The sequence below is a fragment of the Notolepis coatsorum genome (genome assembly GCF_963971535.1).
Source record: "Notolepis coatsorum genome assembly, chromosome: 13".
In the NCBI taxonomy this organism is placed as follows: domain Eukaryota; kingdom Metazoa; phylum Chordata; class Actinopteri; order Aulopiformes; family Paralepididae; genus Notolepis; species Notolepis coatsorum.
The window spans coordinates 61,446,423-61,471,586 of NC_140177.1; the positions used below are offsets into that span (position 1 = coordinate 61,446,423).

The 25,164-nt window shown below is 42.1% G+C and overlaps 1 protein-coding gene across 2 annotated transcripts; it reads right to left on the reverse strand.

Moving 5' to 3' along the window:
- Positions 1–5,472: 5,472 nt before the first annotated feature.
- LOC311238928 (uncharacterized protein) lies at positions 5,473–25,164 on the reverse strand. Of its 2 annotated transcripts, none has more exons than XM_084327128.1 (6): positions 24,953–25,164; positions 24,612–24,803; positions 24,257–24,517; positions 10,303–10,395; positions 9,984–10,001; positions 5,473–6,247 (listed from the first exon to the last, which is right to left on the reverse strand). In XM_084327128.1, exons 1-6 carry the CDS (start codon positions 25,011–25,013, stop codon positions 6,162–6,164), a joined length of 711 nt encoding a protein of 236 aa, XP_084183254.1. In that variant the 5' UTR covers positions 25,014–25,164; the 3' UTR covers positions 5,473–6,161. The 2 variants fall into 2 exon arrangements, with proteins under 2 accessions (XP_084183254.1, XP_084183253.1); XM_084327127.1 differs by having other exon boundaries at positions 24,606–24,803.

The window sequence follows — 25,164 nt, forward strand, 5'->3', positions numbered from 1 at the left end:
CTCCCGCGATTGGTTTGTTCAAACCTTGTTGGGGTTGCTATGGCCCTACCATGGCAACGAACATCATGCATTGATCTGATTGGTGAAAAAACAGCGTCACTCTCGCAATAAAAACTGGCAGATAAAATGAGTATCGCCGCCTGTCGACCAAAAGATGCACGATTTGCTGCGAAAATTTATGAAAAATCTACCCATGCCATGACCGGATGCAAATAAAGGCCTTGTACGGAATTTATCTATGAATGAATGCATGCATGCATGAATGAATGAATGAATGAATGATGAATTAATTCATTCATTCATTCATTCATTCATTCATTCATTCATTCATTCATTCATTCATTCATTCATTCATTCATTCATTCATTCATTCATTCATTCATTCATTAAATCTAGTTATTCTTGGGTACAGGTATTGCTGCCTGTAACCATTGGTGCCCCCTTTAAAAAGAAAATGCCTAGATTCTGTGCAGTGGATTGGTTGATTGATTGATTGAAAATTGTATTAACAGATTGCAGAATGGGTACAATACAGTACAGCTCAATACACACAATTGTTAAGGGGATGCAGACCAGAGAAAGACTTTTGTCTTGTTTACATCAGGGTCCCCCATTTTCAATCCATCATAACATATATGACATACAGATAGACAGTACTGCTACATCTATACATTTATGACATACCAGATTTACAAATACAGTACTGTTTTTTATACAAGAAGAGTCTAAAAAAAAGAGAGTATATACATTTGACGAAGAAACTGTACATTGGAGGAGGTTGGTAGGTACAGATAGACAGTACTGCTACATCTATACATTTATGACATACCAGATTTACAAATACAGTACTGTTTTGATACAAGAAGAGTCTAAAAAAAGAGAGTATATACATTTGACGAAGAAACTGTACATTGGAGGAGGTTGGTAGGTGGGAGGTTGGTAGGAGGGGTGGAGGGGGGGGGGGGGGGGGTTGGGTAGGTGGGGTGGGTGGGAAACTACATTGGAGGTGGTGGGGTGGGATGGGGGTTGGGTAGGCGGTGGGGGGGTTAACTGTACATTGGATTATCGACTAAACCTTACTTGGTCCCAAGAAGAGGGTCTCGTGTATTATTGGGTTTAATAGGACATTTATTGTACATTGGAGGGGGTTGTGTTAGGACATTTACAGGGGCCAGTTTCGAATTGCAATCTCGCGTAGGTGCTCTTTGAGAGTGGTTTTGAAAGTGGGTAGTGATTCACATTCCTTTACAGCTGTGGGTAGGGCGTTCCACATTGATGTGGCATAATTGCGAAACGTGTTTAGTCCCTTGTTTGAGCCGAATCTGGGTTTAACATGATTTGTGGAGCTCCCTCTGGTGTTGTGATCGTGGTATTCACTGACCTTTGGGAAGTATTTTGACATGTACATGGGTACCTTAGTCGTGTAGTGAATCTTGTAGACCAGGCCCATTGCAAGTTGCTGTACTCTGTCGTCTACTCTAATGAATGAATGAATGAATGAATGAATGAATGAAAACTTTATTAACAGATTGCAGAATGGGTACAGTGCAGTACAGCTCAATACATACAATTGTTAAGGGGATGCAGACCAGAGAAAGACTTTCGTCTTGTTTCCACCAGGGTCCCCCATTTCCAATTCATCGTAACATATATGACATACATGACATACAGATAGACAGTACTGCTACATCTATACATTTATGACATACCAGATTTGCAATTACAGTACTGTATTTGTGATACAAAAAGAGTCCAGAAAGAAAAGAGTATATACATTAGGCGTAGAAACTGTACATTGGATTGGGTAGGTGGGGGTGGGACTGTACATTGGAGGTGGTTGGGGGGGGGGGGGGGGGGGGGGGGGTAGGAGTGGGGGGGGGGGGGGTGTTGGCGGGGGTTGTGTTCGGACATTTACAGGGGCCAGTTTCGAGTTGCAGTCTCCCTTAGGTGTTTTTTGAGAGTGTTTTTGAAAGTGGGTAGTGATTCACATTCCTTTACAGCTTTGGGTAGGGCGTTCCACATTGATGTGGCATAATTGCGAAACGTGTTTAGTCCCTTGTTTGAGCCGAATCTGGGTTTAACATGATTTGTGGAGCTCCCTCTGGTGTTGTGATCGTGGTATTCACTGACCTTTGGGAAGTATTTAGTCATGTACATGGGTACCTTGGTCGTGTAGTGTATCTTGTAGACCAGGCCCATTGCAAGTTGCTGTACTCTGTCGTCTACTCTAAGCCATCCTAGGTTGTCAAAGTGGGCAGGGGTGAGGTGGGTTCTAGGAGTAAGGTCAAGCAGTAGTCTGACCAGTTTGTTTTGAGATGTTTGTAATTTTGTTTTTAGCGCCTTTGAGGTGCTTTGGTACCATGAGGTGCAAGCATAGTCGTAGTACCCTTGAATGAGTGCTCCTGCTAGAGTCTTCAGGGTATTCTTGTTTACCAGTGAGGAGATCCGGTACAAGAAACGAGTTCGTTGGTTGACTTTTTTTATTACATTGGATGCCATTTTGTCACAGGAAAGATTTGCCTCTAGGATGGAACCCAGGTAGGTAATATCTTCTTTCCTTGTGACAATATTGTCACCCAGATATAAGCATTTCCACTATATGTGATATTGCTGTTTCACTGTAAAAGCCATCAGGAAATAAGAGCAGCGATTATGCGCGTACGCACACATATACTATCGATCATCTAGCGTTTATTTGAAAACGATTCATAAATAGGCAGACAAATGACAACGTTCTGGAATATTCCAGTAAAAGACGATTATCCGCGAAAACGAGTGATTTTCAAAATGCTATCAAACGGAAATGAAGCGATAAAAAACAATCTGCCTTGGCAATGTTGACTGGAAAATTAGTCTTTGATAAGCGACGGGCAGATTAGACACATAGCCATAATTTAAAACATATTAGGCGATATTAAGTTAACATTGGAGTGGGTTTGGGCATCAAGGGGGTAAAAAGGAAAACATGGCGTGGCATCCAAAGTGTTAAGGGCGAAGAGAAGCAGTGCTTTGAACTGACGCTGGTAACAGTGTTTAGGGGCGCCCCGACTTTTATTATTTTGGGGAAAGCCGGCTATAGATAGGACTTTTATTTTCAACGTGGGCCCACTGTCATTTTAGTTGAATGTGGTAATAATGTGTGTTCTTTTATAAAAATCCCATTGAACAGCTCCTTTATCCCTCTCCCTCTTCCTCCCATCTCTCCCCACCTACGGAGAAGCAAATCAGTATATAAACCCTTAAAGGGAAGGGGTTATTACTGTGTCTAGCCCAGTGTGGGAAGAACTTTAGTCCGTACTGTAGAGCGAGAGCACTAGGTGCCCAGTGCGGAAATAACTTTCATTCCTGTGTAAATCTTTGTAACGTGAATCAGACTTTCAGTAAAAGAGAGCTCAATGGGACCACTGTGTGCGTGTCTGTTAATGTGCATTCTATCTAACCCTTTCCTTTCCGGGTAATGCTCATTATAATTTAACCCTTTCCCCACCCCCTGCCTATAGTTCATTGGGAAAGGTCTCTACTCATCATTCAGGAAGGGTACTGCTTTGGGGAGCGAATATATCATCCATCCTTACTGCCATCAGGTGTGGGAGGGCCCAGGAAGTATTGGGGGAAGTGTGGGTGTGTGGGGAGCTACTGCTGATCGCCCGGGAGGGCAAGAAGGACCAGCGCACCATCCCTAGGTTAGTGAATCCTAGGCCCCATCCACTCCCGCTGCTCGACCTCCACTTCAACATTCCTGGCCTACTAACAGTCGGGGACTCAGCCGGACCCAGCTCTGCTGCGTTCTCACTACCAGGTGGCCGTGTACATCCACTCCCACAAAGCAGGGATAATCCACCCTGCTACACATATATATTTTTTAAAGGCATAAAATCAGTTATGGTCAAGTTGACTCAAATCATGCAAGATTATAGCTAATAACTTCTTGTATTATGGATCAATATGCATAAGAACATTCATAACAGCTTCATCAGTTTTAGTATTTGGTACAGCCTTTTACATCCACTAGGTGGAACTAGTGATAGCATTTGATGGCGGTATTACAAACTGCACCATTAATTTGGGTAGTTATGATACAGAAAACCCCAATGGATCCTTCCATGTCATAGCCAGGTAAACGTTGTTTCTTTCATTTTTTTGCTGCGACCAGCAGATTTATAGGTAAATCGAGCTTGTTTTAGTATTTTCAATGGGTTGTTAGCTTGTCTATTGACAATTATCAATACAGGCTCATTTGCACACCTATCAAGAGCCTTTATTAGCTGCAGCTGTGATTACCCTGCTATGACACCAGTGGTGAAAGTAGGCTACCCAAATGCTTTCCCCTTATGGGAATTAGGGTGTCAGAGCAGCATTAGGGTAAAAAAGCAAAACGGCATTGCAGGTAGAATTGTATGTCTAGGGAAAATATAGGAATACAAGTAAGAATAAGGGTGGCACATAGCATATATAAAATATAAACATGGTGAGCAGCAATGTACCTAGGTGTAAGCGGCGCACAGACTCTTTTTATTTATTTTTTATTTAACCAGGTTTGTCCCAATTGAGATTCAGGATCTCTTTTACAAGGGAGACCTGGCCAAGAAACAGCAGCAACACAGTTTCAACAACACACAGACACTACAGACAAAAGCAACATTACAAAATGGTCAAACAAAACATCTGCACACAGAAAACGTGGTTACAATGGGCTTCACCATAGCCTTAAATACATTTAGTGTTACCAAGCTTTGGATCTTCAGATCGGACTGGAGATTGTTGTAGAATCTAAAAATCAAAAATCCACCATCTATACATGGTACAGTATGGGCAGTTATTTATAGGCTGTGTAAGATAGATGATTAGAAGCCGTCAATACAGAACAAAATTATAGTATGTACACTATGTGCAATTGCATTTTTTCCAGAATATACAGGTTCCCAGTGTAAGTAACATTGAGAATGCAGTAATATTATGTACAGTATTTGCAATTGCAAATTTTGCCAGAATACAGTATGCATAGGTAGCAGCCAGCAGTAGCCTACACAAGCAACTAACAGCCCCATCTGAACTGAGAAAACCGTGAGGAACGTAGCCCAGCCCACTTGATATAAAAGTAGCCCAGGCCATTAGTTTAGCATCAAGTCCTCATATTTCAATACAAACATTACATTTTGGATGCATTATTATTATTATTGGTTAGCCTAACCGAAGAGTTGAGTTATGGCTGCCCCAATAGCTTCCTCTTTAAGTTGTCTGGTGTAAAGTCATATATGGTTATATGTGCATTATATTTATGATTGCATGTATGCAAAACCCTTTAATAAAAGTAGCTACTTGCCTGTTAAATGTAGTAGAGTAGAAAGTAGGATAATCGCTGTTAATCATAGTGAGAAAGTCCCCCAAATTAGAAATACTCATAATAGGCTACCCCAACAATGAGATTAATTGGTCTTACCAGATACAAGTCAATAAAAAATATCAAAGATGTCATGAAAAGAATCTTTATTTAATCTTTCTGTAAAAGTTTATCATGAAAACAGGAAACACAATATATAAATCAAAACACAAAAATATGTTCAACAATAAAATCTAACCTACAATAATTATTATCTCATTGACAGAATTAGCAGGGTGTGGAAATCAGTCCTTCTGGAATTATCCCATTACTGGGGGTGAGGGCTTGATTTTGGAAATGTGACTTTAGTCTTTAAGTATGTGTGCCAAAACTGATGACGATTGCCAGATCAATGGCAGTCACTGGAATACGTGACTGATAAATCAGTCCCAAATGCCAGATCATATCTTCCTAGCAATAAAATTACACTGATGACAATTCTTAAAATCCACAATAGTGTGAGGGGCAATATGAATTACATGGAGAAAAGAAATGCTGAAATCGCAAACGTGCAAATTCCTGGAGGACTTGACACACATAATAACATTTACTAGTGTGCGTGTGTGTAAAGTATATCCAAAAGCACCAGTGTAAAAGTTAGAATATGTAAAGTGCAAACAATCTTGTAAAGTGGCCAGGAAATTCCAGCGCCATTACAGTCTTGCTGCAGGAGCCACAAATCTTTATGGATATGTTACAGCCCAGATTCTGGTCATCCATACAGGGGAAGGTAGTAGCCAGGAGGATAGATGGTAGGACAATAGTCAGATGGGTCTTTGACTTAGAGGGCCTGGTAGTCAAAACGTTTTGTTCCATGTGGCATTTCTGTGATGTCCGTAGGATAGTGTACAACTGAGCCAATAACCCCTGCAAGGAATGACAAGGAAAACATGCACATGTATTAGGCCAAACACACAACCTGCAGGTGTGGGGGGAGGAAGACGTTTACCAGACCTGTTCCCACATCCTCTATAACATCACGCATACCTTGGCAAAAGGATCACATCACAAAATAGATATAGGATAATTAATAGACAGGAAGTAAGCACCCTTATGGATCTACCTTGCTGGGGGACCCTGTGAGAGTTATTGCCGAATCAGTGGGCTGAGCTGAGATGATGTGCAGGGTGGTGGCAGTTGAATAAAACAGTATTTGAGAATAAACTGCTTTTGTCGTTGAAAGAGGTAATCTTTATAACGTTACCGTAAGACAATCAGTAAAAAAGAAAAGAAAAAAAAAAGAAAAAAAAGGGGGAACATTGCCAAACACTGGTGGATACTCTCCATAAAAAGAAGTCATTGGAATTCCTATATTTTGATTATTATATTTTTAGGAGCTTGTCTCGTCTGCATGCGTGTTCTAGTCTTTGTCACGTTTATTTTGTAATGTTATGATGCAGTCACAATGTGTACGCTTTTTGTGGACCCCAGGAAGAATAGCTGCTCCAATGTTGTAGCCAATTGGGGATCCTAATAAACTAAACTGTATATGTGGTAATCTTTTCATGATTCTAAATTCATATAGCGAGGCTATACGAGTGCAGGCTTACCACTACTAAAAGGTAAACTACATAAACTACACTTTATATTTATTGATAAAGGATTTGCACTACAACTCGTACACCTACTGTAAATTGTACCTAAATTGCACCTCATCCCATTTCTGCCTTGCACTATATAGTATTGTATATTAGTACACTGCATAGTATATTGTATATTATATGGTAACTCAGTTACGTCTATTCTGCATCGAACATTGTACATATGTCTATACTGAACACTGACTGACCTCATTTTTTTTACTTCTAATTTACATGCTATACCATGTTATTTTATTTCATACTTATCTTGTCTTGCACAGTCTCTGGAGCGTAACAGTAAGAAGCATTTTGTATAAAAGTATTCTGTACTTCTGTATGACAACTATTAAAGAAACTTGAGGTGCCATATATAACATTCAGCCACTAGATGTCGCACTAGAGCACCAGCATGTCATTATCCAATCAGGTACATTCCACCTGGGGAAATGGGAAGTAGGGAGGAGATACACCAACATTTTTAAATGATCAACTCTTTCTGTGCCAAAAAACAAGTATTCCCGTGTTTCAAATCCAACCGCTCAGCGCCAAAAACGAGTTCTCGTTTTTAGATAGATTTCCCCATTCTAAACACTCGCACAGACCTACCCGTGTCTCCCTGGCACCGCTGCCTACATAAAAATTGCAATGACGATCGAATCCCGCCAGGTGGCAGTATCGCCTACCTTTTGAACTGGGTATCTAGTCTCTGGGTCTCTCTCTGTGCATCTGGCTGCAGGAACCCCTCCCCCTCACAGTGAATCAGAACACAGCAATCTGTTGGAGATTTGATCGCCTGAAACCTATTGTTTCCTGTATGATAGCTATACCCAAAGCACAAGTAATTGCGATCACGATGGAACAACTGGGATTATTCATTTTAGAGTACCTTCTTTTTAAAGATTTAATTTTTTTGGCTTTTTATCGCTTTATTGCTACTGGGCAGTCCAGTAGAGAGAGACAGAGGAGGAATGGGAGACAGAGTGGGGGGGAAGACATTCGGCAAATAACGACGGGTTCGGGAGTCGAACCCGGGTCGGCCGTGTCGCGGCTGAGCGCGCTATGTGGTTCGCCACTGGGGCGCCCTGGAGTACCTTCTGACTAAGGTATGGTCTATTTTAGGTCTATTTGACTGAACCTAAAACATGCTTTGGTATTGATCAATGTCGTATTTTACCGAACCTAAAACATGCTTTTGGTAACGATCGCAGCTTTGAGGTAAAACGACCCCCCCCCCCCCCCTTGATGATTTTGTGAAGAAACATATATATACCTTTGATTTGGAAATAATATAGGTTTCAGGCGAGCAAGCCAAACGGTTTGGGCATATGCATATAACATGCTATATCTCGATCTAAAGTATGTAGAAATTAACTGGTTTGTCAGTGTTTGACTATAAACAATGTCTGTCAAATGAGCCATACTATTGTCTCCATAGCCATAATACAGAACACACGATGGGTCCGCAAACATAGCGAAAATAGTCAATAACGCTGGCGCCATTGAGTAAAGATGGGAAAACAGCGTGGCAGTCAATGAGTTAATTCATTAACCAATCATTTATGTGGGGGAAAAGCAATAATTCTATTCTGCACCTTTCTAAAAACTCTGGATGCATTATATATATAAAAAAAATATTATTCTACATACAAATGTTATCTATAGCACCTTTAATTACATTGCCCTCAACATCCAGCCATAAGCCCACCAAATTTGCAGGCAACTAAATAAATAGTAGCCCAACTGTTTTAAAGTGTAAAGATTAAGTGCTGTTCTTTTTTTGATCCACTTTTTCTCCCATTTTTCTATATTTTCTCCCATCCCAATTTTCGCATCATCCAATTCAACCCTCCCCTGTCACGAACGCCGTTTCTTGCCTCCCACAAGCCGGCTGCAATGTGGACTAAGTCATACATAGCACAAGTCCCCTCCGGTACTTGAGGTAACAGCAGTCGCATCTTTTCACCTGCGCAGCTCGATCTCTCAGTGGCGAGGAGTAACGCGTGGGAGGCGCCTCACGCTGCCCCCGACACTTCCTGATTCTACTGCGCAGGCGCACCAACCGACCTGTAGGAGTCGCTGTCTACAACGCCCGATCCCCACCCATCAGTTTCCCACCCCCTAATACGGCCAATGTGTATTAGTACGGACGACCAGCTAAACTGAAAGCAAATGTGGAGCGCTGGGCTCGAACAGGCGAGCCCAGCGTCTCCAGATTTAGTGGCGAGCGCCTTGCCCACTACGCCACGTAGCCGCCCCAGATTAAGTGCTGTTCTAAAGAGAAAACTAAGGCAGCACAAGGCACAACCAGTGGTCCAATAGTACATCTAGCCAGTGGTTCATCATAATGGAGACAGACGCACACCATGCATGGTTTAATTATTTGCCATTCTGTGTTCTTCACAGCTCAGAGCGTCGATTTCCATTTCTATACATAACACCATATTTTTACAAGACACCGGGAGGTGGGAAATTGGAAGGTGTAAAAAATTACTTTAACCCTTTAAGGTGTGATGTTTCTTTTTTTTAAGTTTTTTTGAAAGATGTTTCCTCAGAATTCTATCTTGGAATTCTTGAACTCCATGAATGACCTGTGGCAAGTATGACATCTTCATTAGAATGTTCAGTTCTCAAAATTCTAAATCACACCTGTGTGATCATACACCTCAAAGGGTTAAAAGCCCAAAAGACGTGTCCAAGAGGCTTGGATCCTCTCAGCAGTAAAACCCTAACATCTCTCTCACACTCCCCTTCTCATATAGGAGTAACACTGTACAAAGAAAGGGGAAGTATATATATATATATATATATACATACACACACACACACACACACACACACACACACACACACACACACATATATATATATACAAACACACCATATTGTTTGGTGGTGCTCATTTAACCAAACAACAAACAGTTCATATTTAATTATCAGTCAATTATTATACTGTACATTCCTGGTAACATAATAAATCTACAGAACACATTGACACAAAACATCTAGTGTGCTTTTTGTCCTACCTCCAGGCTGCCATGAACCTAGGGAGAGAATGAAAGAAAACACATGACCACACATTCTCTCATGAGTATGAGACCCTTCACTGAACTTGTGATTAAAATGAACATGACCCGTTTAAAATGAGGCCACGGGGCCACCGTTTTCATAGAGGAGGCGGTTGGAATACAATAACATAAGGATGAAAATATAAAGAGCACATTACTCTACTTTTCGTTTCCGAGTAGTCTCCATAGTCAAACATCAAGATTGAGCTAAATATGTCCAATGATGGCAGAAGAAATTCCAATGGAAATCTGTTTTTGAAAAATGTACTTTGCTCACCTTGTTTTTTAGAGATGAGGAGGGTAATCAGGATCAGCCCCATAAAGACCAGCATTGCTATGACTGGGGCCACAACAGGAGCCATCTGCATTCCTGAAACAAGAACAGCAAGTAATCCACAATTGCTTGCATGGGCACAACTCACTTTGCATTAGAGATGTTCCGATACCATTTTTTCCTTTCCGATCCGATTCCGATACCTAAGCTTTGGGTATCGGCTGATACCGATACTTATCCGATACCAGTGCATACATTAAAAAAATTAAAAAATATTATATAAATTATAAAACGTTTTTTTTTTTTTTTAATACAGCTACTGTTTTATATATACTGTTTTTTAGTAATAACTATAAAGTAATGGTATTTATTCAACGACAGGTGATTGTATAGATTAGTATTAGTATCAGTAATTGAAAACTATCTCAATGAGTTCACCCACGGAAAGGTTGTTGGCACATTAGTTCCACACGGACATTATTCGTTGCTGCACTTGCTTCCACAAGAAGGCTCCGTTTAGTACCAGAGGCTCTGTTGTTGTGATTTTTGCACAATAAATATTCAACATTCTCTTTTGAGACTCCGCCTCAGACTCTTATCATTTGGCACTAAAAGCTAAACATTGTCGCCGATATGGCTGTCCGCAACATGTCATTAATTGTGTACGCGACGTGCAATTGTGCAATGACAACGTTACCGTGAGCTATGTTAGCTAGCATGAGCTACCGCTATATGGAAAGACTGTAACGTTACTGCCGGTGACATTGTGATTTAACTTGGAATACTCCTTTGCCAACTTGCTGTACTTTGCTTGCAGATCTGCAGCCATTACTGGATTATGTGAATAGCCCCAACTTTAGCCAAGGTAACGTCAAAGCTAGCTTTCGGTTAGCTGTTCAATGCTAATAACACCAGCCACCAAGCGAACTCATCAGAGCTCCCCGTCAACAGCGCTGTCGGGACAATGGCATTTTAAGAAAGTATCTGCTCTGCTGTTAATGGCAATTGACACTTTAATTCACGGTCGATTAAGCACACGTTTGTTTTATAATGCTCACCCAGCGAAGTATGAGTATATAAAGTATCTACAGAGCCCAACGTCCGCAGTGTTGTTGATAAATTACGTCATGGTATCGGAGCGCAACATTAGAGGGTACTCGCCGATACCGATACCAGCATTTTAGGCAGTATCGGCGGCATTTCCGATACTGGTATCGGTATCGGAACAACTCTACTTTGCATGTCACTACAACAATATGTTTCACTAGGTTAACTACTGCCTAACCAACTACTAAGCGGATATGGACCACTGGCCTATAGCTTAAAACTCCAGGAGAGGCATTTTTGGCTAGCTGGTCCATATCCACTTCCATTCATTTGTGCTAAGCTAGGTTAGCTTGCAGCCAGATAGCCTTCTACTGAACGCAGAGAGGAAATTGGCATCCATCTTCTTGTCCGAGAAAACGGTTAGTTGGCGTGTTCCTTTAAGATGGAGCCTACCTGCGATTAGTAGCCTACAGATACAGTTTATCCAAAGGCAGGGGCCATCAGAAATAGATTGCAGATACAGGTATTTTCTAAAAACAAAAGTTCAAATTTTCAAAAGCCTAGCGAAAGAGTGTCTTAATGCATTATATCTCCCTTAGTTATTGCGACTCCTGCCCCAGTAGCTCGTCTGCACAGTCAGCAGTCCAGGTGTGTCCTCAAGATCACTATGTGAGCACCTTTGGAGATGCAAGTCGCCTCACCATATAACATTTGATTATTATTGGGTTTTTTTAAGCACAAAGGGGGGTTCAAATAAGATGCATTAAGGAGTGGAGATCAAAGCAGTGTTTCTGATCACCAAGGAGGGAGAACAAGAGGCACCAAACCCATTTCAGAACCACAGACGTGTATTGCTCTACCTAGAGGCTGCCGTCCATACCGCATTCTTCTTTAAGTGTCCAAACAAAGCTTCTGGTCATTTTCTAAAGATCCAGTTTATCACAAATACTTGGGGCTATGGAGTAAGACAATACGGTTGAGGCGTTTAGTGGTTGTGTCATATAGGCAGGAGACCCGCGATGCGCTGCTTCGATCCATGGTGGATTTGACTGGACCACCACTTTTATCCACTGCATCTTTATTCTTCTCTATTGCAACAACTTTTATAATGGTTTAACAAAATTATTTGCTGTTTTAAGAGGTGGTGTCCAAGTAAAATTCATACTACTGCTGTGACACACCTCGCTAAGACGTCTCCACCGTCTTGCTTTGATGTGAACGGCCCAGTTCTAGAATGGAGAATCGGGTGTCTTGGAATTCTTTTGCAAGTTGCATCCAGTTTCGTTGCAAATCTTGATCTGAACTGGCCTTTACACGTCAGGCCTCCGATTCCGGAATGCCAGATGGACTGGCATGCTACTGTATTTAAAAAATAAAATAAAAATCACACGGGTGCAGCATTTTGCTGACTTTGTTTGGTTCAGTGTAAAAAGCAAAGCCAACATATTGAGGTGTCTTCTTTACAACGGCATATTTGTTTAAAAGGGGCAAGAGTCATCTGCAGTGCACAACAAAGACAAACACATATCTGGCAGAAAACGCATATCTGTTTTTAAAGGTTTAATATGACCAATGGCACAATAATAAAGGCATTTTAATAGTTAAAGAGAGTGCCTTGGAGTTTGTTGATTTTGACACATTACTTTAACTTTGTTATTATTAAAACAATTATATAGCTTATATAGCTTATTATATAACAATTGGAATATTATTTTTGGAATACTCCCGATCACAGGTAAGGACTATCTGACATCAATTTGAGCTTGATCCTGCAATGCTTTTATACCGATCGGGCTGATAAACGTTTAGTTTTCAATACGAATGCAGTTACTGCCAATCAAATAATCAGAAACGACCCCCCCCCCCCCCCCCCCCCCCCCCCCCCCCCCTTCATGCATTCATGATGGAACATAATGCCTATGATATAGATTTGATTTCGGAATAATAGCGTGTAGAGGCAAGAAACTGCAACGTCTATAATAGAATTGACGTATAAGGCTATAACTCAGCATTTCGGGAATTACCCCAGACCGCTCTAAAACCATACTTATATTCACCACGGTATAACACGGGAACGTTTGGATGATAAACATTTATTCTTTTTCACATATTGAACGATAGATAGGTGATGTCAAATGGGTGATGTCAAATGGGCCATAGTATTGTATCCATAGCTATAATATAGTTATAGCTCTACAAACAAGGTGACGCACTCCTATCTTTTAAAGCGTGGTCTTGCTATGACGGGCTCTGTCTAATAGCTGGCGCTGAATGAGTTAATGTCAGATAGTTGGCTAACAAATCTTTTTTAATCAATGATCTGATAAAAATGGGGCGCCCAAGTGGCGAACCATGTAACGCGCTGCGTCGCGGCACGTCCGACCCGGGTTTGATTCCCCGACCCGGCGTCATTTGCCGAATGTCTTCCCCCCACTCCGTCTCCCGTTCTTCCTCTCTCTCTCTCTCTCTCTCTACTGGACTGCCCAGTAGTAAAAAGCGATAAACGCTAAAAAAATAAATCTTTAAAAATAAAAATAAAAATGATCTGATCAAATAAAAAACATTACTGGTGCGACAAATGCTGATAGAGACCCGTCCTGCAAAATATAAATATTATCGGTCAGACAAAATAAGAAAGGGGGAGGGGTTGCCACTTTTTTTTTTTTTTTATCCACTTTTTCTCCCATTTTCTATATTTTCTCCCATCCCAATTTCGTATCATCCAATTCAACCCTCCCCTGTCACGAACGCCGTTTCTTGCCTCCCACAAGCCGGCTGCAATGTGGACTAAGTCATACATAGCACAAGTCCCCTCCGGTACTTGAGGTAACAGCAGTCGCATCTTTTCACCTGCGCAGCTCGATCTCTCAGTGTCGAGGAGTAACGCGTGGGAGGCTCACGCTGCCCCCGACACTTCCTGATTCTACTGCGCAGGCGCACCAACCGACCTGTAGGAGGTCTACAACGCCCGATCCCCACCCATCAGTTTCCCACCCCCTAATACGGCCAATGTGTATTAGTATGAACGACCAGCTAAACTGAAAGCAATGTGGAGCGCTGGGCTCGAACAGGCGAGCCCAGCGTCTCCGTCATTCGTGGCGAGCGCCTTGCCCACTACGCCACGTAGCCGCCCGGGTTGCCACTATTTTATCCACATCATTTGTATGTAGTGACATTGACCTGGGTGAATTTACATCATTTGAATATCTTGCTATTGAGCTCAAATCTGAACTCTTTGCTCATCATCACATTATACAGACCACCAAAATACTATTTCTGCAGGAATTCTCGGAGCTGATCTCACTTGGCATCATTAGATGTGAAAGATTAATCCTATATGGAGACGTGAATATACATATTGATAAGAAGAATGACCCCAAGGCTATTGAGCTTATCAACCTATGACAGCTTTGAGCTCATACAACATGTGAATTAACACACTCAGCATGGTAACACTCTAGACGTAAGTGATAACAACAAGGTTGAACATTGATAAGGTCTCAGTAATCAAATTACTTATATCCGACAATCACTGTGTGTTCTTTGATGCCAACCTAATCTTGACAAAGCCCAAAAGATAGAACGTAGTTAAAAGAATGGCACTAGTGACATGGCAGAGGAGAGGTTCTCTAATATGATGAGATTATCTGAGCCATACAGCTTGAACTGTTCTTTTTGCATGATTGAAAATCACAGCAATACCTTATCATTTACTCTAGACGTTGTTGTGCCACTGAAGGCCAAAAAGAACAAAAGCACACCACAGCACTGAAACTGCTCTTACTAAAAAATAATTAGAGACCTCAAACTGAACTATGATGCAAATAAGGTCTCAATTCTTGTCGTCTTAGACCTAAGCGCATCGTTCAACACGATTGACCATGGTATCCTAATTCATTGTCTGGAAAGGTTAGTTGGTCTTTCCCACTATGTATTAAACTGGTTCGGAACATATATCAAAACTGGGAGAAAGTATTACACTAGGCTTGGAGATCATATTTCTGAGAAACATGACTCCTACTTTGGAGTTCCACAAGGGAGCTGCCTTGGTGCATTATTAATCTCACTATACATGCTGCCACTTGGGGACATCATTAGAGAACTGCGTCATAGATAGAAGATGGCACACAATAGTACATCTGTTGAACCAAATGATGCTGCAGCCATTAACTCCATTCCTGCCTGTCTTTTTAGAAATAAACTAAATGGACGATGAGCAACAACTTCTTAAAATTAAATGAGGACAAAACTGAAATCCTACTAGTCGGCCCTATAGCAGAAAGAGAAATGCTGCCGAGCAATGAGGCAACTTACTCCTTGGATTAAACCTGAAGTTACAAGTCTTGGTGTTATTATAGACTTGGATAAGTCCCACATCAACAAGGTGACAAAAACACCATTCTTCCACTTTAGAAACATAGCTAAAGTATGACCATTTATAAATCAAAAGGATGCTAAAAACTTATCCATGACTTAATTTCAAGCCGACTTAACTACTGTAATGCACTCTTTACGGACCTCCCAAAAAACACTCCAAACTCATTCAAAACTCTGCAGCTAGGCTATTAACTAGAACCAATAGGAGAGAGCACCTCAGTCCAGTATTAGCTACTCTGCACTGGCTTCCGGTAACATTTAGAATTTATATTAAGGTCCTCCTCCTTATATACAAAGCCCTAAATCTTTATGGTGCTGTAATTAACACAATAATTCGATGTCCCCGTCGATAACATCACTGGTGGCCATATTCAAATAAATTCTCTCAATAAGTGTCAAACTAAATTAATGTGTGCAAAAAGTTTGAATGTGTGTGAGATTATGTGCAAAATAAAACCAGCATTGTTTTTGTATGCCCCTTTAAGGTTCTGCCCACTCCTAATAGTTTGTTGTTCCTGGAAACCTGTAGAACATCAACCAGAAACCCTCCATAGAAACCGATGTTACCAGGCCAAGTGACATTCTTTCCAGAATAGCTGACAGTGGGGGACAAAAATTAGCAGTATGGGGTAGTATTCATGCAATTCATGTACTCCATGGGACCATTATTGTTACAATATTATTTGTAAATGTGTGTGGAGAGCTGTGTAAATGTATCTCAATCCGTACGTAGATCTGTAAATGTGTACAGACATCTATAACTGTGTACAGAGATCTGACAAACACTAGAGGCAGAAGCCAGCATGGAGAGCATCTCAGCCAATCACAGCACAATGCTCACAAGGATGCTGTCAAGCCATTTAAAAAAAAAATCTGTATTTCTACTTCCGGTCTTAAATCACTGCTGGGTGGGTGGCCTGTATATTTTACCCAACGGAGTTGCACTTCCGCGTTCGGTTTGCGCGATCTGATTGGCCACTGACGTTCAGCGCCAATCGCGTTACTCCTAACAAACTGGTTAAGCTTGGTGCCTCTTTCGAAGTCGCTCTTTCGAAATTGGTTAAGGTTAGGGTTAGGGTAACAGTCTGCTGGCGCGATTGTTAGGAGTAACGCGATTGGTGCTGAAAAAAAACTTCAGTGGCCAATCAGATCACGCAAACAGAACGTGGAAGTGCAACTCTGTTGGGTAAAATATACACGCGGGTGGGTGCTATAGTCAACTACTGGTATAGCTTTATAGACAGTGTTTGAGCCAATCAGCAATACCAGCTGAAGTGACTGAGTTGTTGCCCCCCTACCTACACCTACAGGACTCCATGGAGAAACAACTCCCCTGACTAGGCCCCGTCCACGGGTATTAATGACAGTTTTTTTTTTATTATTCAAAAAAATAAAACTGTCCACACGACTGGTTTAAACCCTGCACCGAGTGAAGTCATATGCATGTAGTACAATGCCAAAGCAGTAGGTGGCGATGTTGTTCAGACATGAAGGCCATTTCAACCAATCAGAAAAGGTTGAACGCTCACTACACTTACTGCTTAAAAACAACAAAGTCACCATCTTTAACACATTAACTGCCACAGAGTTTGCCCGTCTCAACCACTCTCTGCCACCACTCTAAGCCTATGGAGATGTTCACCTTCTTTGCAGGGCTATAACTTTTTAAATTGTATTGCTAAATTGACATTACTATGGCCCATTCAACATCGAGTATCTATCGTTCAGGATGTAGGAACGTTATACTTTTTCATTCATAGATTCATACGAAAATACCGTCTAGAATATAAATATATGTTTTTATCGTTTTCTGCAGTAATTCCTAGAACGTGAGTTATAGGCATAAACGCATATATAGATAATCAACTGCCGTTTGTTGCCGATAAACGCTATATTAAAATGTTCAACTGTACATGATCGCGGATGAACGGGGGGGGGGGGGGGGGGGTCATTTATAATTCCGTGATAGTCAGTAAATGCTTTATGTAGTATGGGCAGGGCCGCCTCAGGGGGTGTGCGAGCAGTGCGGTCGCACAGGGCCTCGCGGGAAGGGGGGGCCTCGCAAAATAAATAAAAAAAATATATATATTTTTTTTTTTTTTTTTTTTTTGCGAGGCCCCCCTTCCCGCGAGGCCCTTTTTCATCACAGACCTAAAATCTAGTTTTGCTTATATATTTCACATTAGACACGTTTGTAGAATGTGTCTGACTTGTTCCTGCCTCTGCGGCTCTGCAGACTGCAGTGTTCCGGTTTCTGCGGCTCTGCTGCTCTACAGATTTTAGGATAGTGTTTCCGGGCTCTTCTCGGACACACGAGGTACAGGGATCTAATTCAGCGCTATTCAGAGGAGCGAGTGGATGTCTTTTCAAAAGCAGCATGGATCAGAAGAAATTACACCGTGGGCCAAGAAAGTCTCCTTCCAACTTTACCATTGATACTGCGTTATGGTGAGTTCATGCAACCTATTATATTCCCGCCGTGGATCTCTCTCTCTCTCTCTCTCTCTGGAGCCAAACTGGTCGACTAGCTGTTGTAGTATGGAGTTAGTAGCTAACGGTGTGTGGCCTGGTGTCAGCGCCTGTATTGCTTTTCTCAATGTTGTAGTTTCAGTGGTAGCCGCATAGCTTGCTTCTGCGTTAGCTAATGGTTAGCGATAGCCGTGTTAGCCAGTTAGCTGTTTAGCTACGACGTTAGCTGCCGGCTGCGCACGGCACGTTAGTTTGATGCTATCAGTTAGCCTAGGCTAGAGTTAGCTGTTAGCTTGTGCTACGACCATTGACATTAGCCGTGAGAATAGCAGGGGGTTCTGGCACTCTGACTACGACATCATCTTTGACAGAAGATGTAGTCGGGCCTGCACCATGACAAGGCTCCGGCCATAGCATAGCTTATTTTTGTCCCGCCAGCGAGAGGCCTTTCGTCAACGTGGAGACCTGTGTTGCGGCCTTTCGCCCTGCGTTCCTTGGTGCAGGTAAGATGAATGAAAATGTAATGACATTACCCCACTCTTCCTTCCTTCCCCTCCCGAATGTTTTGTTAATAACGATGTTTTTTTCCAGGCAAAACATATGCTACTTCACAACATTTGGAGATACGACATGTGCTGTGTGTGAATGTCTTGGTCGTTTGTGTAGCGTTGGGCCGTTGGCCAAAGCTGTGTGTGGCCTGGTGTCACAGTACCTGGCTAGCCTATTTAGCTGATGTCGGCCATTGGATCCTTGCTGCTTTGTTTTCTCTGGTATAGACCCTCTTCTCTTTGGATTTAAGTGTTGATCTTTGTCCTTTTGGATCTCTCATACATGCTCTCTCTCTAACACACACACACACATGACAAACACACATGCTCTCTCTCTCTTTCTAACACACACAGTCTGCCTATGGCGGCCTTTCTCGATGGCTAGGCTGTGCTCGCTGAGTGTACCTAGTCAAGGATCTTCAGTCACAGTGCTCAGGTATTCTGCCACTGTGTACTCTCTGTTTAGGGCCAAATAGCATTTCAATTTCTTTCCAATGTGTCTCTCTCTCTCTCTCTCTCTCTCTTTGGATTTAAGTGTTGATCTTTGTCCTTTTGGATCTCTCATACATGCTCTCTCTCTAACACACACACGACAAACACACATGCTCTCTCTCTCTCTCTTTCTAACACACACAGTCTGCCTATGGCGGCCTTTCTCGATGGCTAGGCTGTGCTCGCTGAGTCTGTACCTAGTCAAGGATCTTCAGTCACAGTGCTCAGGTATTCTGCCACTGTGTACTCTCTGTTTAGGGCCAAATAGCATTTCAATTTCTTTCCAATGTGTCTCTCTCTCTCTCTCTTTGGATTTAAGTGTTGATCTTTGTCCTTTTGGATCTCTCATACATGCTCTCTCTCTAACACACACACGACAAACACACATGCTCTCTCTCTCTCTCTTTCTAACACACACAGTCTGCCTATGGCGGCCTTTCTCGATGGCTAGGCTGTGCTCGCTGAGTCTGTACCTAGTCAAGGATCTTCAGTCACAGTGCTCAGGTATTCTGCCACTGTGTACTCTCTGTTTAGGGCCAAATAGCATTTCAATTTCTTTCCAATGTGTCTCTCTCTCTCTCTCTCTCTCTCTGTACACTGTATATTGACTGTAGAACGGGAGCTCTCTCTCGCTCTCTCTCTTGCTATATGTTGACTGTATCATGCAGGCAGCGCCATTATTTAAGAATATGTTGACTGTATGAAAAAAAAATATATATATATATATGTATGAAAAAAAAAATATATATATATATATAATTTTTCTTTTTTTTTACCTTTTGGGGGGGGGGGGGCCTCGCGTTTAAATCTCGCACAGGGCCTCGCATTTCTCCCAGGCGGCCCTGAGTATGGGTGATATATTGATCAGAGCAGTTTGCATTAATAATAATAACCAAACACGCTGAAAGTATCGTTACTGTCCTCTTACCGTTCGCAGATGAGACTGGAGGAAAAAGATCCCACGTATTTGACAGCGATCTACTAGATCCATTTCCGGTTTGTATAATAATAATAAACGCCCAAATCATATCGATTATTGAGTTATGGCAGCGATCCATATACACGGATGCGTGTCTAGAGTCCCGCAACAATATGCGAGTGCCGGACGCATTTTCGAGATGCACGGAGATCACCAGAGATCCATTTCCGGTTGTAACTCGCCGATCATCCACCAGGCGGCAGTATTGAAGCTTTGCAGAGTTGTGCAGGCTCCCACTGTATCAGCCGAGGCTGGGTGAGGGAATTATGAATACCATGGCGAAAAAATGAAATATGATATCAATAACGTCGTAGTTTGGCAGAATTAGCATGACCTTGAAACACGTTGTACGACGTTATTGGCGCCAGATGTGTTAAATACCTCGCGTTAGCCATTTAGCCAACGTAGCATTTATTTTTCAGCAAAGAAAGTGCAATAAACAAAACGGATACATTCACTGTGTGTTCTGCCTCTCATTTGTTGAAACAAAACTAACAACACAATTTACCACCAAGAGCGGATAGTTTAGTCTCACAAAAAGATCTCCGGTGTTCTTAGCTACATGCTAATGTGAATGGCATTCTCTATGTATAGTTAGCATCGAGGCTAGCATGGGCGATTTTGTTAGCTTACATGCTAACGTAATAATGTGGTAACGTTAACGCTAGTAGAATGAATGGATGCAAACGTTATTTAACACATTGCAGAATGGGTACAATACGGCTCAATACAAACAATTGTTATGGGGATGCAGTCTGGACTGGGTTCCTTATAACAATAAATTTACAACACATGAGTTTAGTTTAGCTGCAGCTACAGGTTTACTCTGAGCGTCAGGTCAGGAATGCGACAACAGACACCAGTCGATCACAACACTCTTCAACACAGACGATACGTTTCGAACAAAAGTTTGTTACAATAATTTTCATATAACGCTACTTGGGACAGCTCTGCTGTAAACACTGGTGTAGCTGGCTCTGCTCTAATCTCTCTACCCCGCGCTCGGTTGCTAACTTGTTATTGTTTGCGACAGTCTGCCGTAAACATGGGAAATAATTGTGACAGCTCTGCTGTAAACATTGGGAACAGGGGCGTATTTCCCACGGGGGTCTTTGGAATGTGTCCCCCGCATTTTTTCAGAATGCAGTTATGTCCCCCCCCCTTCTGACTACCTGTCCTATTATTATGCAAAGAGGAGTAGATGGGGGTCGCATTCTTGCCCTTATCTAGAGCTAAACCAGCAGCAGTGACGACACCAGCAGTGTGTGTGTGTGTGCAGTGAGTGGTGCGTTCCTGAAATCAACTGGGATTGTACTCGCTATTTGCATATCAATAGCGCCGGTCGTCAGGTGTGTTAAATACGACCGGCGCTATTGATATGCAAATAGCGAGTACTTATCTGGGCTTGCACTTAGTCCCATGAAGAACGCATGCCTACAGTGTGTGTGTGACATAGAAGAAAATTATACTTAAAAGAATAATGTTTACCGATTACTCATCAGATATTCTAGACTCCAAACGTTTCATGATCGCAAATTGTTTTAATTGTTCTTCATTCTGTTCCCCCCGTTTTGTTGATAGATTATATGAAGACCAGAAGTCAAATGTATTCTGATGCCGGCAATGTTCATTCCACTAAAAGATAAAATAGGTTTTCTTGGTGTGAGAAACTCTTTTAACTGGGGGAATCAGGAGTAAGGATTTTGATTTGCTTCTTTAGAATTCTATGCTGTAGCTTTGTCACAACAATCCCACATTTGATTCACATGCTGTACACTTTAACAAGTTTGCTTGACTCCCATTTCTAAGAGCAATTTGCCATAGCAAAGACCATTACCTGGAGATCTCTGAATGCAATGGAAATTCTGTATGTATGAGCTCAGTGTGTCGTTTACATGGAGAAATGGCGCCACCGCCTGGGAAAATGCGGTATTGCACCCCTGGTATTAAAAAAAATCGAGGTAGAGAGGGGGGGGCCCCCCCCTAACGACGTCACTCGCCACGCCCACAAATCTGTCCCCGGCACACCTGGAGAGAGAGTTACGCCACTGATTGGGAATAACCTCAGTTGCTATTAGTGATGTGCCAAACAGATCATTTCAGTGAGTGAGCGATTCGATACATGCTCACGACAATGAACCGATTAACTGATTCGACTCACGGTTCACGGATCATTGACACTTCCGGAGCCAGCTGCCGCATTCAAACTATGAAAAAAATTTGGCCGATGTTATACATACAATTACATACAATTATACATACAATTGTTAAGGGGATGCAGACCAGAGAAAGACGTTCGTCTTGTTTACATCAGGATCCCCCTGTTTACATCAGTAATCATCGGTAACATTTAGAATTGATTTCAAGGTCCTCCTCCTTATATACAAAGTATAAACCTTTTACGATCATCTACTATTGAAGGTTCCAAGCCACAGTCTAAAGAAAATCAGGGATGCAGCCTTTGCTAACTATGCACCAAAGTTATGGAACACACTACCTATGGACATTAGGGAAGCTAGATCTCTTAATATTTTCAGAAATAAGCTAAAAACATACCTCTTCACCATAGCCTTCTAATACACCCCGCTGTTGATTGTACTGTCGCACTATTTTACTCTGGCCATTCTATTGCATAATTTTACTATCTATTCTACTATTCTATTATTGCACTATATTATTGGTGTGCAAACCAGTCAACTTACAAAAAAGAGCCTGTTGGAGGATTTCAACAAGATAAATGCGACAACATTGCAAAATATTTCACTATAATATTTCAAAGTGAAGTAAAAAATATTATAATAATTATTTGATCATGTTAAATAAGTGTGACTGACTGACGACTGTGACTGTAGCAACACTGACACTCACAGCACACAGCAGGCGCAGCAGGCGTCGGTGTAACTTGTTTGACAAAAGACACTCATTAGCGCCACTCGACTCCTATACAACCAAATACAAATAAGTGTATGCTATTCATTCAGTTTCTCATAGAAAAATGTCAGACTCTAGTTGAGCCCCCGATCGACGATATCCATTGAGTTCATTGTGTGTGTCTGTGTGCGGGGGGGGGGGGGGGGGGGGGGGGGCGTGAACCGACTCATTGCCAGACGTGAGCGATTCGACTCACGCTCACGGCAATGAATCGGCTCTTATGAACGAGTCGCTCATGACCGACCCATCACTAGTTGCTATGCCCACTGTAACCGGGATGTGCGCAAAACTTCACCCTGGACTTCACCAAAGACCAATGTACAATGTCCTGATGAATTGAAAATGGGGGACCCTGATGTAAACAAGACGAAAGTCTCTCTCTGGTCTGCATCCCCTTAACAATTGTGTGTATTGAGCTACAGTATTGTACCCATTCTGCAATCTGTTAATAAAGTTTTCAATCAATCAAAACCGCGGTTGCAGTGTAGCAAAACCCCGGTTGTGTGTGGGCGAACAGTGCAACTGCGCACATACAATCACGGTTACATTAAACCCAGCGCTCGTGTAGACAGCCTAAAAGTTGTTCACATGAAAACGGCTGGATGTCATTTTGACAAATCAGCATGGCTGTGAGTGTGTCTTTCAACTTTTACATATCTAGCTTTGGAATGGACTGCTTGTTTAGATGACTAACAAATGCAAATATAATTGTAGTCTGCCCCATTGTTCTGACCAATATTCCTTGGTGCTTTGTCTCCTCGAGTCTGATGTGGACGATACATCTATATCCTGGAGTTAGTCAAATATCCACACGCGTGTGTAAATCTCCACAGGCACAACAGAACCAGAAGTGTAACAAAAAATAAATAAAAAAACAGCCAATTTAGAGGCTCACCTGACTTACTGATAAGACGTTTACAGATCTTTGTATGCCTTTACAGATCTATGTACGCATTACGCATACATATCCATGTACAGATTTACACATCTATGTATGGATTTACAGATCAGTGTACGGATTGAGATACAGTTACAGTTCTCTACACAGATTTCCAAATAACATTGGAACAATAATGACCCCATAGTACTCCCTCTCGCTCTCCCTCTCACATACCCGAGTTGCCCTCAGAAACCATGAATCCGTTCATCAGTTTGAGGCATCCCTCCTGAAGCTGGAGCATCTCCTTCCTCGTGCGCTCTGGCTCCTGGTCCCATAGCCGTTTGAGTGCAATTGCTTGTGGTGCCTGGGCGGTCCATGTGTGACTGGTTTGGTCCAGAGTCAGGTACACCTTTCCATCGTAAAGAATACTGTCGCTCAAATGCACCTGAGACCCATCCAGCTTGCATGCACGCAAACGGATAATGGTGTGGTTTCCTGTTAATGGTAAACGAAAAGTTATTCCTGTTGAATTAAATAAATAATGAAAACATGCAATTCTTGGCTAGTATGCGAGTCGACCTACTCTTACTTGATACCGTCGTCTGGTTAACTTTGTCGAGCACTTCGACAGCAAACGTTCGAATGGGTGCATCAACCGACATGGTGCGGATAATGCTGTCGACTTCGCCGCTTCTGGTAAGAGAGACTCCGTTCACCAGTACCTGATCCACGGTCTCCTCCCTGCCGACCACTCCCGAATGCTGGATCTGAATACTGGTGTCTAAAAACAACAAAGTGCACGCATATTAGTTATGCGTAAATGCGTAAAACAAATGTGCCAGACTACGCGGCAGTGCTTTTAGCCTACTTGGCGCACTACGGTCGCCAATTGTGAGACAAATAAATAACAGATAAGCCTGTGAAACTTACCCAAAGGAAATCCCCATGTTATGTAGCATAACGTTGTTAGCAGAATCAAAGAAACCCGCATGACGAATACTCAGTTGCACGGGACGTAGCCTATACTCTAGCTCAACAGTGTACTTGCAAAGATGGACCAAATGCACTAGTTATAAATAGCCGGATAGCGGTTTAAGCCACATCGACAAGACAGAGTAAAACCTTCAACAAAATACAAACTG